Here is a 12,460-nt window from a genome sequence, read left to right as displayed (position 1 = left end):
GAAGACAAGAAAAAGATAGTGGTCTCTGCTGTCGCGGTGCTGGGCAAAAGTTTACTTTGAAAATCTCGGCGTCACAAAGTGTGACAAACCGGCATTTCGGTCCGTCACACCGAATCGATTTTTATTTTTTATGCTTCCTCCACTTCGCTACCCTCCATGTCATCTTCTTTACCTTTTATCATAGGGGAATCTGTTCCTCGAAGAAATGTGAGAAGCACCCACGTCATGCCTCGCATTTCTATATCGTACCACCAGTTTAATGCAACTGTAATCTCGTCCGATTGTCGAACATGATGCCACCATCCTGCTGGTAGATAGAGCGTTTCACCTGCTTGCAATACAACATTGATTGGATTCGCTTCGTCAGGCAGAGCTCCAGGAAGATTCGGATCACCCACTGAGGACCAGCGGATGGTAGGAGTAGACGGAGGTGATGGTTTGATACATAACTCCGTCGAAGGCGAGGCTCGTATATACTGCGCATGAGGGTATGTACGTTCTAGCAGGAGTAATTATTCAGCGGAGATCGGCTTTCGGTCTGTATCATCCACACCTTGGAGACACCAACCCTCACTGGGAGGGAGGAGCGTAAAGTACTTCACTCCTCGGACGACAGTGTATATATTCTCATAAGGATCTTAAATGGGATTTTGATCAGGCATGAGCATCGTGGAGAGTGACGTACCTACCGCAATGAATACTCGTTATGCTCTTGCTGTCTCCAATCCAGAGGTTGACCGCATCCGGATGTTTGTCTGATGTATCGCATCAGTGAACTGCCGCAGAAAAATATCAAGAAGATGCACCAAACGATTTGCTGCACCAATGAATTTCGCTGGGAATATCTGGACGCAGGACATCGAACTCTGAGAAATCACTATCGACGTTATCGAAATATGCTGCCGAGTAGACATTGCCATTCTGGGATTGCAGATAGTATGCCTGGGCAGTTTCCATAGCCTTCTTTTAGTGAGAAATTGGACAAGAGAGAAATCTAAAGCAGCGCTACCCTGGTCGTGTCGCCGTCGAATTTCGACAAGAGGTCCCCCATTGTCATCAATTCGACATGAGGCTCAACAAAGTAGGATATTCCATCTGGGGCCGTTGTGACTGCATCAGCCAGCCTAGAAGTGACTACATAGGTTTGGAGATAGCATTAACTTGAGCCTTTGAACACAGACCCATTCGGAGTAACCGAGACCGAGATTGGCCGGTCTTTCATCTTGTCACAGAGATATTCATTGCTCCATCGGTCCTTGGTAGCGGGTATATGGAGTCCTGATACAGGGTTAAACCACATTGAGCTTCGCAGTGTTTGGATGTGGATACTACCATGAATAACAACAGGTCGAGAGATGTGTGCTATTCTGGAAAACTCAAGTGGTGTGGGAGGTCTGTCGAGAACTTGGATGTGGGAGCCATTCAAATCTAACAAATCAATTCACGCGAACACCATAGCACCGACCTGACTCACCATGGTACTCTCTAGAAAACCATTTCAGACATTCCATGGTGGTAGTTCCTGGACCGGAAGAAAGAGCACGTGTTGATGATCGTTAACTAAAACTCCCAACTTGGACCTCCAATTGTTCGAGAAAATGGCACTCCTTCGGTATGTTTGCATCTATTGCTTTTCTTCAAGATTAATCATGTCCTTCATCTCAGAATAGCACCATTCCGACATCTACTCTCTCATCTGCGCTTTCTGATGACCATACGCTCTCAGGAAGGTATCTATCGTGGATTAATACTATTTCGCCTATCTCCATCCGTCACGGCGATTAAGAACGAAAGGTTTACAGAAAGGGAAAACCTAAAAGCCGTGTACAGGCAGATATATGTCATGGAATCGACGTGTCCTCATCTCGGTGCCGACATGTCCCACGCTGATATAGAGGAATATGATTCGGGAGCTGTGGCAGTATGTCCATGGCATAGGAAAGTGACAACGAAGAGTTATCTGAATGTCAATTAAGCAAAAATCCTTCGTAGGTATGATTTCGATCTTAGAACCGGAAAAAGTGAAACAGGACTCCATACTTGTACATATCACGTCGAAGTAAACGCCGATCCCCTCGACAACCTTGACACGGTATATGTCGAGACCCCGAAGGTTGGAACAAACTGGCGGTTGGTCGAGCTAAGACCTGTTTCTGAAGGTATCTTTCTCACACCTTGGGACTCAGTGTTTCTGCTCACTACCATTATCAGAGTTTGCAGATCCTCCACCTCTGAAAAACACTGCCTCTCTACCAGTCACATCGTCGAGTATTGAATCCATGGAAGAAGCTGTCGTACCTACGACAGATGTGCCCACTACACTAATGCAATGGGCTGTGCTTATCCTCAACACACCAAATCCAATTTTGAAGGTGATTGCAATTCCGTATCACCTAGGGTGATTGTCAATATGTATCCTATGTAGGTTCAACGAACTCGCCATGCAGTGCAGCTTTTTCGGACAGGAAAATTGGCTTCCATAGGACATAAATCACCTAATGCCCCTCGTCCTCCTGATACGCCGTTGCGCGATGCCCAATACGAGAGAAATACCGTAGATCCTGTGAAAATGAAGAGCAGGAAAAGCAGAGCAGTCATGCTGCACGCCCTTGCCAATATTGAACAGTGGGCGTAGGTCTTGAACTTTTGTCGCATTTGTGCATCTCACGAGTTCTTCTATAGAATAGATCTTGCGTAAGTGAGCAGGTTCAACACCCCTAAGGCCGGACTTAACATCATACAGGTGGGATATCATGGCTAGGTTCGGACCAAAGCACCCCGATCTGCCTCCAGCTTTCTTTTCTGATTTCACAAAAATGGCGCTGGACGAATCCAAGCACTTGTAGGTCCACTCTTTCCATTATACCAGTGGCGTCCCAACGAAATGTATCTGCAGCACACTACTGACATCCCGGCTGGCTGCTACCTCTCCGACAACGCCTTACGGTAGCCTGCCTGTCCATGCAGCTCTGTGGGAGTCCGCCGCCGTCACTGCTAACTCGCTCCGTGCCCGACTTGCTATCATTCATCTCGTGCACGAAGCCAGAGGCCTCGACGTAAATCCCGGCACAATTGAACGCTTCAGGAAAGCCGGTGACGATGAAAGTATCAAAGCTATGGAAATCATTCACGCCGACGAGGTCACCCATGTGACGGCGGGACATAGGTGGTTTACATGGATATGTGAAAACAATGGTAATGTCGATCCCATAAAGACTTTCAGAGAAGAAGTACGGAATGGCTGGCGTGGAGACATCAAAGGTCCATTTAATGCAGACGATAGAGAGAAGGCAGGTTTGAGCAAGGAATTTTATGAAAACTTGCGAGGGGAGATGGATAATCAACCCAGTCGCAAACCTATTGCTTCTGAGAGTATTGAAGCGGTGACTGATGGTTTGGCAGCGGTTCATGTTCAGTACGATCCCTTGAATAAATAATGGAAGGGCTGGCAGATAACTCGGAAACCAACATTGTAACAAGCACATGAAGAGCGGATTATTAAGATATAAGATATAACTGGCCGGCCAGTTGTCATTTGTAATCGGCAAAGTGGCTGCAGACTTGAGGCTAGAATGCGTGAGACGATATAGAGAAGCGCTTGAAAGTATAACTAGAAAAGACCAGTCAAACATCAACCCGGAAGAGTATTCATTGCAGATGACTGACCCAAGGAAGGCCAAATCTTTACTGGCGCCACCAGTATCGGCAGGAAGCTCCTCAGGAGCCTGGTCTATCTCGTCTGTGGGGAAGTAGGAAGTATCTGTGATGGATCGCAAATGCGGTACGAAAGGCGCGTCTATCTGTCGAAGGCTATCCCAATCGACTCCATAGAAGAAGGGATGTTGCTTGATCTGGTCGACGTTAAGTCGTCTATCCGCTGAGATTATCAAGCTGGAAGGCAATAACATGAGCCAAACTATATCCGCGAGATAGACATCACTCACCGCCTGATCAAGTCTTCAGCCTCGTGGCTGAGATGCACATCATCAGGGAATACGAGATGATATTGCCACTCCATAATCTTTTGGTATGTTTCATGAGTGGTTTCCGAGCAGAATGGTGGGTAGCCGACTAAGCACTCAAACTGTCGCAAAATGAGGAGGATGAAGTCAACTAGGGACAAGGTTGTACGTACCATGATAGCTCCCAATGACCACCAATCACACTCCTTCCCATAGCCCTTTTGTAGAAAGATTTCAGGAGCGATATAATCGGGGGTTCCTACAGTGGAGTACGCCTATTTTCACGTTAGTTACGTCAATATGGCTGCTGGCCGCAAACGAAGGGCCTTACGAGCTTTCGTCTGTTAGCCTTCCAAGTGGCGATTTGATCTTTATTTGTCATTGTCAAGTTGATGGAGTTGACCATAACGCTATTCCGAGCGGCTGCTTGAGGGGTAGTGCTATTCTTCGTCGCCGACTCTAGAAGCCGCTGATAATAGTTGGAGTCGTGCTGCTTGTGGAAGCCTGTAGATAGGCCGAAATCGCTCAGCTTGACGTGTCCATCCTTGTCGCTAACGCACTAATTGGGTCTAGGAGAACACCGAATGAAAGCCAGACTCACATGAGAATATTGTCGGGCTTGATATCACTGTATGTAGCAAAAGTCAACGAAGAGGTGTTATAAACACGCAATAGACTCCTACCGATGGATAAAACCGAGCTTATGGACCGCCTCAATCGCCAGAACACATTCTGCCATGTAGAACCTAGTGACATCCTCACTAAAGGTGTCGTATTTTATGAGCATGGTCATCAAGTCACCACCGGGGAGGAACTCCATGATCAGATAGAGATACGAGGGATCCTGGAAGGAATAGAACAGCTGGACGACCCAAGGCGAGTTGGACTCGGCCAGGACGTCACGTTCAGCGCGCACATGGGCGAGCTAAATCGCAACTATATCAGCATAACGGTGCAGGAAGCTATAAATAAAAAATTCGAGACCTGATCTTTCTTTAGCATTTCGTCCTTCTTCAGTGTCTTCATCGCGTAGATTTTGCCTGAGTCAATTTCGGTTCAAATACCCTTACGGGAGTCTTTAATAAAATCCGACCTGTATCAGTCTTTTGCACGAGCCGAACCTAGGAACGGTGATTTGATGGTGTGGGTGGATCATTGATGTTGGGTACTTACCTCCCCAAAAGCACCTTTTCCGATGACCTTCACAGTGTGAAAGTCATCCAAACCGAGGCGCGTTCTTCGGAGTCGTAAGAAAGTGGATTCCTTCTTTCCAAGTTGTTGGAGCTGCCGTTGCTTCCGGTCTTCCGACATAAGTACGTCCGCTTGCAACCTGCGCTCCAGCTCTACACGCCTGAGAGGCAGTTAGTAGACGCAGAGGGCAAGGGTTGAGTACGAACCTGGTATTACGCTCAATGGCAGCATCGACGACGATCTTGTAATAATGTTCCAACTTCATCTGGGCTCCCTTGGCTCTCGGCAACGCTTCATCTGAGAAGCCAGCGGTTGATCGGTCAAAGTATACATAGTCGGCCGGTTTGCTGGCATTCTGGTTTGCGGGGCCTTGCTGGGGCGCAGGAATCGCACGAGGGAAAGAATTCAAGGCCGGACTGCGAGCATTTATGTTCGCCATTGGGGTTAGCAGATCAAAATTTGAAAATCCAAACATTATTGTATTTGCACCAGATGGTGTTGCCAATCGGCGCTAACTAGTGTTTAACAAGTACATGTTTATAATCAAAGACACAGTACCGCCAGTATGCAAGTCATCTGAACATGTTGGTGAGCTGCTGTTCTGATGTGGCCCACCTTGGCACGGGAGAGTCGACAGGTGGTCCTCCGTGATACCGGGACGACACAGGGGGCACAGGACAAGGCGCCCAGGTGTACCCTGAGTGTGAACTCGTGCACGTACTAGCAGCACTTGGGGGACGGGCCGGTGTGATATAGGATCTGGGTGAAACTCAGCAACATGTCCGTCTTGAATGGAAGCAGAATTACTGTGGACGTTGCGACGGAACAATAGTGAGTTGTGAGGCTACTGAGGAACTGTAAGAATCTTAAAGTCAGCGTTGGCAAAGTTAGACTGAAGATCAGACACATACTGGTAGAGAGCAGTAGCATCAAAAGACTGGATTGGAGGATGGTATTCGCTTGTAACAGCCTGGGTATCCTTGTGCTTGTTGTATGCGACTGCCGGGTTAAAGCTCATACGTGAGGCCCCCGTGTCTGGACCGACCGCTGGATCCGCTCGCGAGACGCGTCGCACTGGCGGTATGCTTGGTAGAGGTAGGGCGCCCCGGAACTGGGACGGGGAAACAGATGGTGCCCGGCTGGGCGGGCGGCTGGGCGGTGGATTCGGTCGGAAACTAAGCGGGTCCATCTCTTCGAACGGAGGGCCCTCAAGCGACGGGCCGACAGCCGTGAAGGGTGGCGGCGGGATGCTGTAGTCTTGGCCGTTGCTGCCAATGCGAACAGGTACAGCATGTAAGGACCCTGGGGCAGCTGGAGACACTGGTCTCATGGAGTTGCTCGACTGATGGCTATCAAGTCCAGCTTCGGCGTACCAACTGGGTCGCTGTTTCGACGACGAACCTGTTGACGATCGGTTTTTCTTGTGTATCTTGAGAGGTGGCACAGATGGTCCTGCTTCCCCGGGTCGAGCAGGGAGCGCCCAGCGGGTTGCAGTGGGGCTGGATCCTGCGCGACTCTCCCGTCGATGGTCGGAACTGGATATTGCTTGTCCTGAGCTTGCTGCAGCGTCGAATACGGCATCATCCCACTGCTCCCATTCCTCCTCTTCCACCTGCTGCTGAGGCGGTTGTGTTATCGTCGACGCTGCACGCGCTAATGACATTTTGGTATCGAACTCCCGTGCTGAATAGGCAGGTGGAGGAACAAAATCGTGTTGTGATGGATTCATAACTCAGAATGCCGAAGGATAAGACAGATGGCCTTATAAGAGACAAGCAATGCAAGTCAAGGTCAAGGGCAGGCGCCTATTTCATTGCCAAATCAAATATTTGTTTCATCCGCACGAACTTTCGATCCCCCGATAACACCGCAATACATCAATTCCAGCTCATCGGCAGCCTATCGTCTTCATCTCTCGGGTCATCATCATTTATAATAATCATAACATAGATACAGATTATGCTCAAGACGGTCCCCAACATCGAAACCTCGTCGTGGACCGACCGTCTCAAGCACGTCATACATACGAATACGAGGCGCGGTCGAGCGGTACATCATCAGCGGATCCTTGCGTGGAAGAGCCATTATTACCATCCGTGTTAAACCTCTATTCCTTCAAGGTTTGTTCCCTGATCATTGTGGGGTGAGCTGGGGTGATCAGCACTGATCAAACATACCAGCTTCGGAACACGCAAATATACGTCTGTCCCTGGAGATCATGATGTGAGTAAACCGTTTATCCATATATTCATTCATTCATGCTCACCCCATCCATCTAGAGATACCAACTCCAAGGAACCTCCAAAATATCTGAAAACGATGATCAGGAGAAATCCGAATCCGAGCAACTGGAGTGACGCACGTAGCAAAGATATTGCTCATAGGAAGCCCTATACCAATCTTTGGATGTGACCCTTGTAACGCAACATTATCGGTCTCCCCATCTTGTTTCCATCTTGCAACTTGTTCACCAACAGTTGCCCGTAATCCTTCTTGGCTGCTGCTGACCGTGCGAAGCGCAACTAGGCGCGAGTCGTCCAACCGGGTTGCATTCCTGACATGCGAGAACGAAAAGAGATCCTCGGGAGACTTCACTGCGCAAGATGAGTTCAGCAGACCGCCACCTCCTCACTTGTCAGACGAAATTCATGTTACAGAATACAAGCGCAAGTACCTTGGTCCGATACTCGAATGCCTACATCGTCTGGCCCTTCCGCGACTGTGACATTGATTGGGGGCAAGCTGTCACTGGAAGCGTGTCTATGACGGGTTGCATCCATTGCCTGAGAATTTACGCAGCGTGTCAGCAGTTACTTTTTGGGTGCCGTAAACCTTACATTCTTGAGAAGCTCGAAAATTATGTATCTATCATCGGTTATTTATCCATCAGTCGCAAAAGACAGAGGCGTACTCAAGATGCTCCCGAATGTATGGAAACCTGCATGTCAAATGCCCGTCGATGACAACTTGGGGCCATCCCTTTGCGTCTTGAAGAGACCGAGACTTCAATAGATCAATACAACGGCGGATACATCCTCCGACATCGAGGGCCGTAGAAATGATGCCAACGTGAGATTCCTGCGCACGGGTTCCAGCATAGGCTTCTGAAAGGGCAATATGATGTTCTGCCAGAACACGTCGGGAAATGCGTGAGATCAGCATTCGACGCATAAAAGAGTCCAGCTGATCTGGTGCGAGATAGGGTGACGATAGCGAAAGGCCGAGATAGAGATTTGGAATCACGGTTGCACTGAAAGAGCTGTAAGAAAGCTGTTCGTTATCAAGGTACATGGAATCCATACTGTTCATTGAGAAGCTGAGCCACGAATTGACAGAACTTTTCATTCTCGGCTATGGTAGTCACCACTGGGTAGCGTCGAAATCTACATGCGCACGAGTTGGCGGTGGGGAGTCAAAAATAGGAGAGACATACTTTTCGAAAGCTGACCAGTAGAGCTGAGATATATATATGCGTTGAGCATGGCGTCAAGCACAAGTATATCTCAGAAAACACACCTCATAGACCTTGGCGACACCTTCCTGAGTCACAACGATATAAGGCAGAGCCTGAAGGTCCCGTAGACGATGGGCGATGCGGACGGGGAGCTCTGTACGAACGTAGTTGGCACTCTGGAATCTATAATTATATAAAGATGCGAATGACGAGAATGACGGGCTCACTTTGACAATACGGTCCTCGTTCATAGAACGACCAAAGAACACCTGAATGATCATCAGTGATTAGGGGGTCGACAATACAACAGAAACGCACCAGCTGTCTCAACGTCAGCCGCTTAGTCTCTCTGGCCGCATAAAGCTCTAGCTGTCTATTCTGATAAAAATGTAGGGCGGTAGACTCTAGGCGTCGACCGAGTGCAAAACTAGGCCGTGGGATGCACATGGTAAAATGAGAGTAGCATAGCATTCCTTGAGGATGGTAGAAAAGAGAAAGGAAAAAACTAAACCATGCTGCGACATCAGCTGAAAGATCGAGTCAAGACGAAACCCAAAGTCTCCCACGGTACGTCATTCTACAAGATACCCTCAGAACGCAGAGCCCCCATTATCAGGAAAGCTGACCGGCGATCTCGGTCGACGCCTGTCCAGTCTCGAGGCTGCCGCTTTCCGTCCTCCTCCTCATCCCCGTACACATAAATATCGTCCTTGTCCATACGCTCCTCTTCGCTTTGCTTTCCCTTCTTCTCTTCCTCCTCACGGTTCCACAGGACATCCTCCCACTGCGAATCGCTGATGGTGATGGCGACTGTCTTGGCATCCCGAATATTGGGTAGGATTGAAGTTAGGAGGTTTGACAAGAGCTCGGATGTACCGTCTTGCAACGGGGAGCGCAGGACGGGCAGAGGAAGGTATTCCGCCTATATCTAAGTTCCACCGTAGAAGAAACGTACTGTCAAGACTTACTTCTAAGAGCATCCCTTTAACTGCACCACCTGAAAGCACAACATTGCCTATGCGCACGATCCAGTCAGTTCCAATGGAGAAGACGTGCCCGTCAATAAGAAGCTGTGGCCCAGCTGCTTGGGTTCTCGGTGCAGTATAGGCGGTGGACTGTCGAACCGAAACCCAGCGCGCCTTGAGCTGGGCAAGGAGATGCTCAAGTGCCCCGGGAGGGCTGAGAGTCAGGAATGTATTTCGGTAATGGGTGGGAAGCGGGGTGAGGTTCTCTGCCTCTATCCGAGAGGGAGCGCCAGGGTCATCCAAGAGAACGAAAACATTTTCGCCCATCGTCAGTGCACACATCGACCGTTCCGAGGGAACCTGAGAACCGTCTGACTGAGAGAGTGTGGATCGGAAAGACTTGACAGATAGCTGCCATTTGCCTTCAAGGCGACCCTGGTATAAGAGATGAATGGAGTGGATGTATGTCGATAAGGTAAAGTTAATACGTTATGATTAACTAGAATATTTTCCCTGATTAACGGTAGAGCTGTAGTCGGCGCGTTGAGCCATCGCGCGAGCCTATCCCATAAATTTGTGACATTAATCAAACGACGATACTGCTGCAGACGCACCCAGAGAAGCCCATTCATGCAAGCGTTGGTGGCATGCAACTCGAAGGCGTGACAAAATTAGGTGTGACACAGTGCCAACACGATCACGCGAGCTTGTGTCACACTGACAATCTTGCACTACCTCTTTCTTCTTCCAATTCTACCTCCATGCCGCCAAAGCGCAAATCGGCCGCAAAATCTGCATCCACGTCGCCTAGAAAACCTACAACCAGGACAGCAAAGTCTCCTACTAAACGTACCCTCGAAACCCGAGGCCGTTCACCGCAGATCAGGCCTGCTTCCCCGTATACCGAGGATGATACAGGTGTCAATGATGGAGGAAGAGAGACAAGCAGCGAAGATGAGCTGGATACATTGTCGTCAAAGTTGCGTAAGAGCAGCGCTGAGGCTGCACATCTGAAACAAGCAGCATTGAAGCGCCGAAACGTGGACGATGATAGCGGCGCAGAATCATTGCGTTCTCCAGCCAAGAAGACGAGAATTAGAGTACCATCAGTGAAAACACCGAAACGACGAATTATGCGTGGACATTCACGCTTCAGCTCCCCTACGCCTTCACCATCCAAAATGCCTACCTCTCCTTCGAAGAGGTCGCGTAACCTCATAAATCTCGTCTCGGGATCATTGCCTTTGCAGTTCCACGAATGCCTTAATTCTCAAAAATACGCCATTCTGCATGCGCTACGCAACATGTCTGATATTCAACTCGAGAACGATATTGAAGACGAAGACGATATGGATCGGACGAACACTTCAACGTCTCAAAATCTCGATGAATTGCTTTGTGGTACAGTCGAGAGAGGGGAGGGTAACAGCTGCCTTTTACTTGGGCCTCGCGGTACTGGGAAGACGATGGTGAGTTCGCTGTTTTTCTCACTAGGCGAGCCTAAAATTATGCAGATGCTAGAGCGCGCGTTGTCAAAGATTTCGTCCGGTGACAGTCCCCCAGTAATAATCCGGTTGTCTGGTTGGCTTCAACAAAATGATCGCCTGGCAATGCGTGAAATAGCTAGGCAGCTTAGAGAGCAAACGGGCGCGTCGTTCCTATCCGCTGAGGTTGAGGAAGAGACCCATGACCGCGACGACGAACCCAATCCTTTCATCGATAATCCAGCAGACGACCCGGAGACGTCGGTTGCAGAACCTTCACCAACGCACCTACCTGCCCTCATCGCTGTTCTCCCGACCCTTTCTCGAGCCTCTATCGTCATCCTTGAGGGGTTTGATTTGTTCGCACTCCATGCCCGCCAAGCGTTGCTCTATTGTTTGCTAGATACAGCCCAGAGTTGCAGGGCCGGCGCTAACAGCAAGGGCTTGGCCGTTGTTGGACTTACCACTCGCGTCGACACCATAAATCTACTAGAGAAGCGGGTCAAAAGTCGATTTTCTGGGAGAATTTTACGGGTAGCTCCTCAGACGATAAATTACTGGAGGCGACTGACCAAAGCGATACTCTGCGTGTTTGTTGGTGAAGACGCCTTTACGGATGAGGAGGACCTTGCTCAATGGAGGACAACGTGGGAGACTCGTGTCCAGCAGTTCTTGGATGACAAGTCTACTCTGCAAACTCTATCCGAGACGTTCAGTATCACGAAAGACATGAGGATGCTCACGGCCGTCTTGGTCTGTTTCTGTGTCTGATCTTGGTTCGGTTCTGTCCACTTATCAATCTCCCAGACTTCAACGGTTGTGACTTTGTCTCCAGAAGCGCCTTGGCCCACGTCCTCTCAGTTTTTGACATCAGCCGAAATTCACCGTGTTCGGCCGCTGTACCCATATCTTCATAGTAAGTCATCTATTTATCCAAGTTTTCAGACCCTTGATCAGTTCTCGAAGATCTCCCTTACTCCGCGATCTGCCTTTTAATCGCCTCAGTTCATGCTGGCACTGCTGGATACTCTGTGGTGACCTTTGATATGCTGCACGAGTATTTTCGAGACCAAGTTCGCTCATCGACGGCTGCACCTGTTCAAATCAATGGAGGCAGCATCGGTATGGTCAGATGTACCCGAGCTGTACTTATGAGTGTACGTGTAGAGCAAACGTGGTCATTTGTCTACCATTGCTGAATTTGAGTGCAATAGACTTTCGAGACTCTTGTTGCCGCCAAGATCTTTGTATCGGTAACGGCGCCTTCGTGGAATACAGCGAAAGAATTCACGAAGTATATATGTGTTGTTGAACGGGAGGACGTCAAGAAGGCAGTTGATAAGGGTGGCATGATCCCTCTGAAGAAATGGCTTAACAAAGCGCAATGATTTATTCGACATGTAA

General features: G+C 49.0%; 7 protein-coding genes across 7 annotated transcripts; 2 read left to right on the top strand and 5 right to left on the bottom strand.

Moving 5' to 3' along the window:
- Positions 1-73: 73 nt before the first annotated feature.
- Positions 74-1,567, bottom strand: BT62DRAFT_667764 (Clavaminate synthase-like protein). The gene is made up of 8 exons (XM_043181812.1): positions 1,475-1,567; positions 1,333-1,428; positions 1,182-1,278; positions 1,010-1,124; positions 807-942; positions 690-755; positions 554-637; positions 74-499 (listed from the first exon to the last, which is right to left on the bottom strand). The coding sequence occupies exons 1-8, from the start codon at positions 1,509-1,511 to the stop codon at positions 129-131; spliced, it is 1,002 nt and encodes a 333-aa protein (XP_043042683.1). The 5' UTR covers positions 1,512-1,567; the 3' UTR covers positions 74-128.
- Positions 1,556-3,429, top strand: BT62DRAFT_985537 (DUF455-domain-containing protein; the record flags this gene model as incomplete). The annotated part of the gene is given in 9 exon segments (XM_043189948.1): positions 1,556-1,612; positions 1,666-1,925; positions 1,977-2,149; positions 2,187-2,372; positions 2,426-2,631; positions 2,683-2,694; positions 2,744-2,842; positions 2,897-3,383; positions 3,403-3,429. The coding sequence occupies 9 exon segments, from the start codon at positions 1,599-1,601 to the stop codon at positions 3,427-3,429; spliced, it is 1,464 nt and encodes a 487-aa protein (XP_043042682.1). The 5' UTR covers positions 1,556-1,598.
- Positions 3,430-3,567: 138 nt separating this feature from the next.
- Positions 3,568-5,592, bottom strand: BT62DRAFT_888300 (kinase-like protein; the record flags this gene model as incomplete). The annotated part of the gene is made up of 11 exons (XM_043182956.1): positions 3,568-3,610; positions 3,667-3,891; positions 3,945-4,084; positions 4,136-4,237; positions 4,294-4,513; positions 4,564-4,590; positions 4,646-4,887; positions 4,947-5,002; positions 5,056-5,083; positions 5,136-5,313; positions 5,360-5,592. The coding sequence occupies 11 exons, from the start codon at positions 5,590-5,592 to the stop codon at positions 3,568-3,570; spliced, it is 1,494 nt and encodes a 497-aa protein (XP_043042681.1).
- A 16-nt stretch (positions 5,593-5,608) lies between these two features.
- BT62DRAFT_668278 (uncharacterized protein) lies at positions 5,609-6,979 on the bottom strand. Its single transcript, XM_043181813.1, has 2 exons — positions 6,065-6,979; positions 5,609-6,008 (listed from the first exon to the last, which is right to left on the bottom strand). The coding sequence occupies exons 1-2, from the start codon at positions 6,880-6,882 to the stop codon at positions 5,957-5,959; spliced, it is 870 nt and encodes a 289-aa protein (XP_043042680.1). The 5' UTR covers positions 6,883-6,979; the 3' UTR covers positions 5,609-5,956.
- A 273-nt stretch (positions 6,980-7,252) lies between these two features.
- BT62DRAFT_887279 (alpha-ketoacid dehydrogenase kinase) lies at positions 7,253-9,054 on the bottom strand (the record flags this gene model as incomplete). Its single annotated transcript, XM_043182911.1, has 12 exons — positions 7,253-7,282; positions 7,331-7,362; positions 7,420-7,463; positions 7,516-7,780; positions 7,828-7,936; positions 7,991-8,018; positions 8,065-8,403; positions 8,456-8,536; positions 8,587-8,609; positions 8,670-8,783; positions 8,835-8,876; positions 8,926-9,054. 12 exons carry the CDS (start codon positions 9,052-9,054, stop codon positions 7,253-7,255), a joined length of 1,236 nt encoding a protein of 411 aa, XP_043042679.1.
- Positions 9,055-9,184: 130 nt separating this feature from the next.
- Positions 9,185-10,204, bottom strand: BT62DRAFT_887311 (uncharacterized protein; the record flags this gene model as incomplete). The annotated part of the gene is made up of 3 exons (XM_043182913.1): positions 9,185-9,529; positions 9,576-10,007; positions 10,061-10,204. The coding sequence occupies 3 exons, from the start codon at positions 10,202-10,204 to the stop codon at positions 9,185-9,187; spliced, it is 921 nt and encodes a 306-aa protein (XP_043042678.1).
- A 549-nt stretch (positions 10,205-10,753) lies between these two features.
- On the top strand, positions 10,754-12,444 carry BT62DRAFT_887898 (uncharacterized protein; the record flags this gene model as incomplete). The annotated part of the gene is made up of 5 exons (XM_043182938.1): positions 10,754-11,041; positions 11,087-11,809; positions 11,864-11,972; positions 12,023-12,183; positions 12,271-12,444. 5 exons carry the CDS (start codon positions 10,754-10,756, stop codon positions 12,442-12,444), a joined length of 1,455 nt encoding a protein of 484 aa, XP_043042677.1.
- Between the last annotated feature and the right edge of the window lie 16 nt (positions 12,445-12,460).

This window comes from Guyanagaster necrorhizus, assembly GCF_019112545.1.
Source record: "Guyanagaster necrorhizus MCA 3950 unplaced genomic scaffold BT62scaffold_6, whole genome shotgun sequence".
NCBI lineage: Eukaryota > Fungi > Basidiomycota > Agaricomycetes > Agaricales > Physalacriaceae > Guyanagaster > Guyanagaster necrorhizus.
Note: the sequence above shows the minus strand (reverse complement) of the source record. Positions and strands in the feature narration are given on the sequence as shown.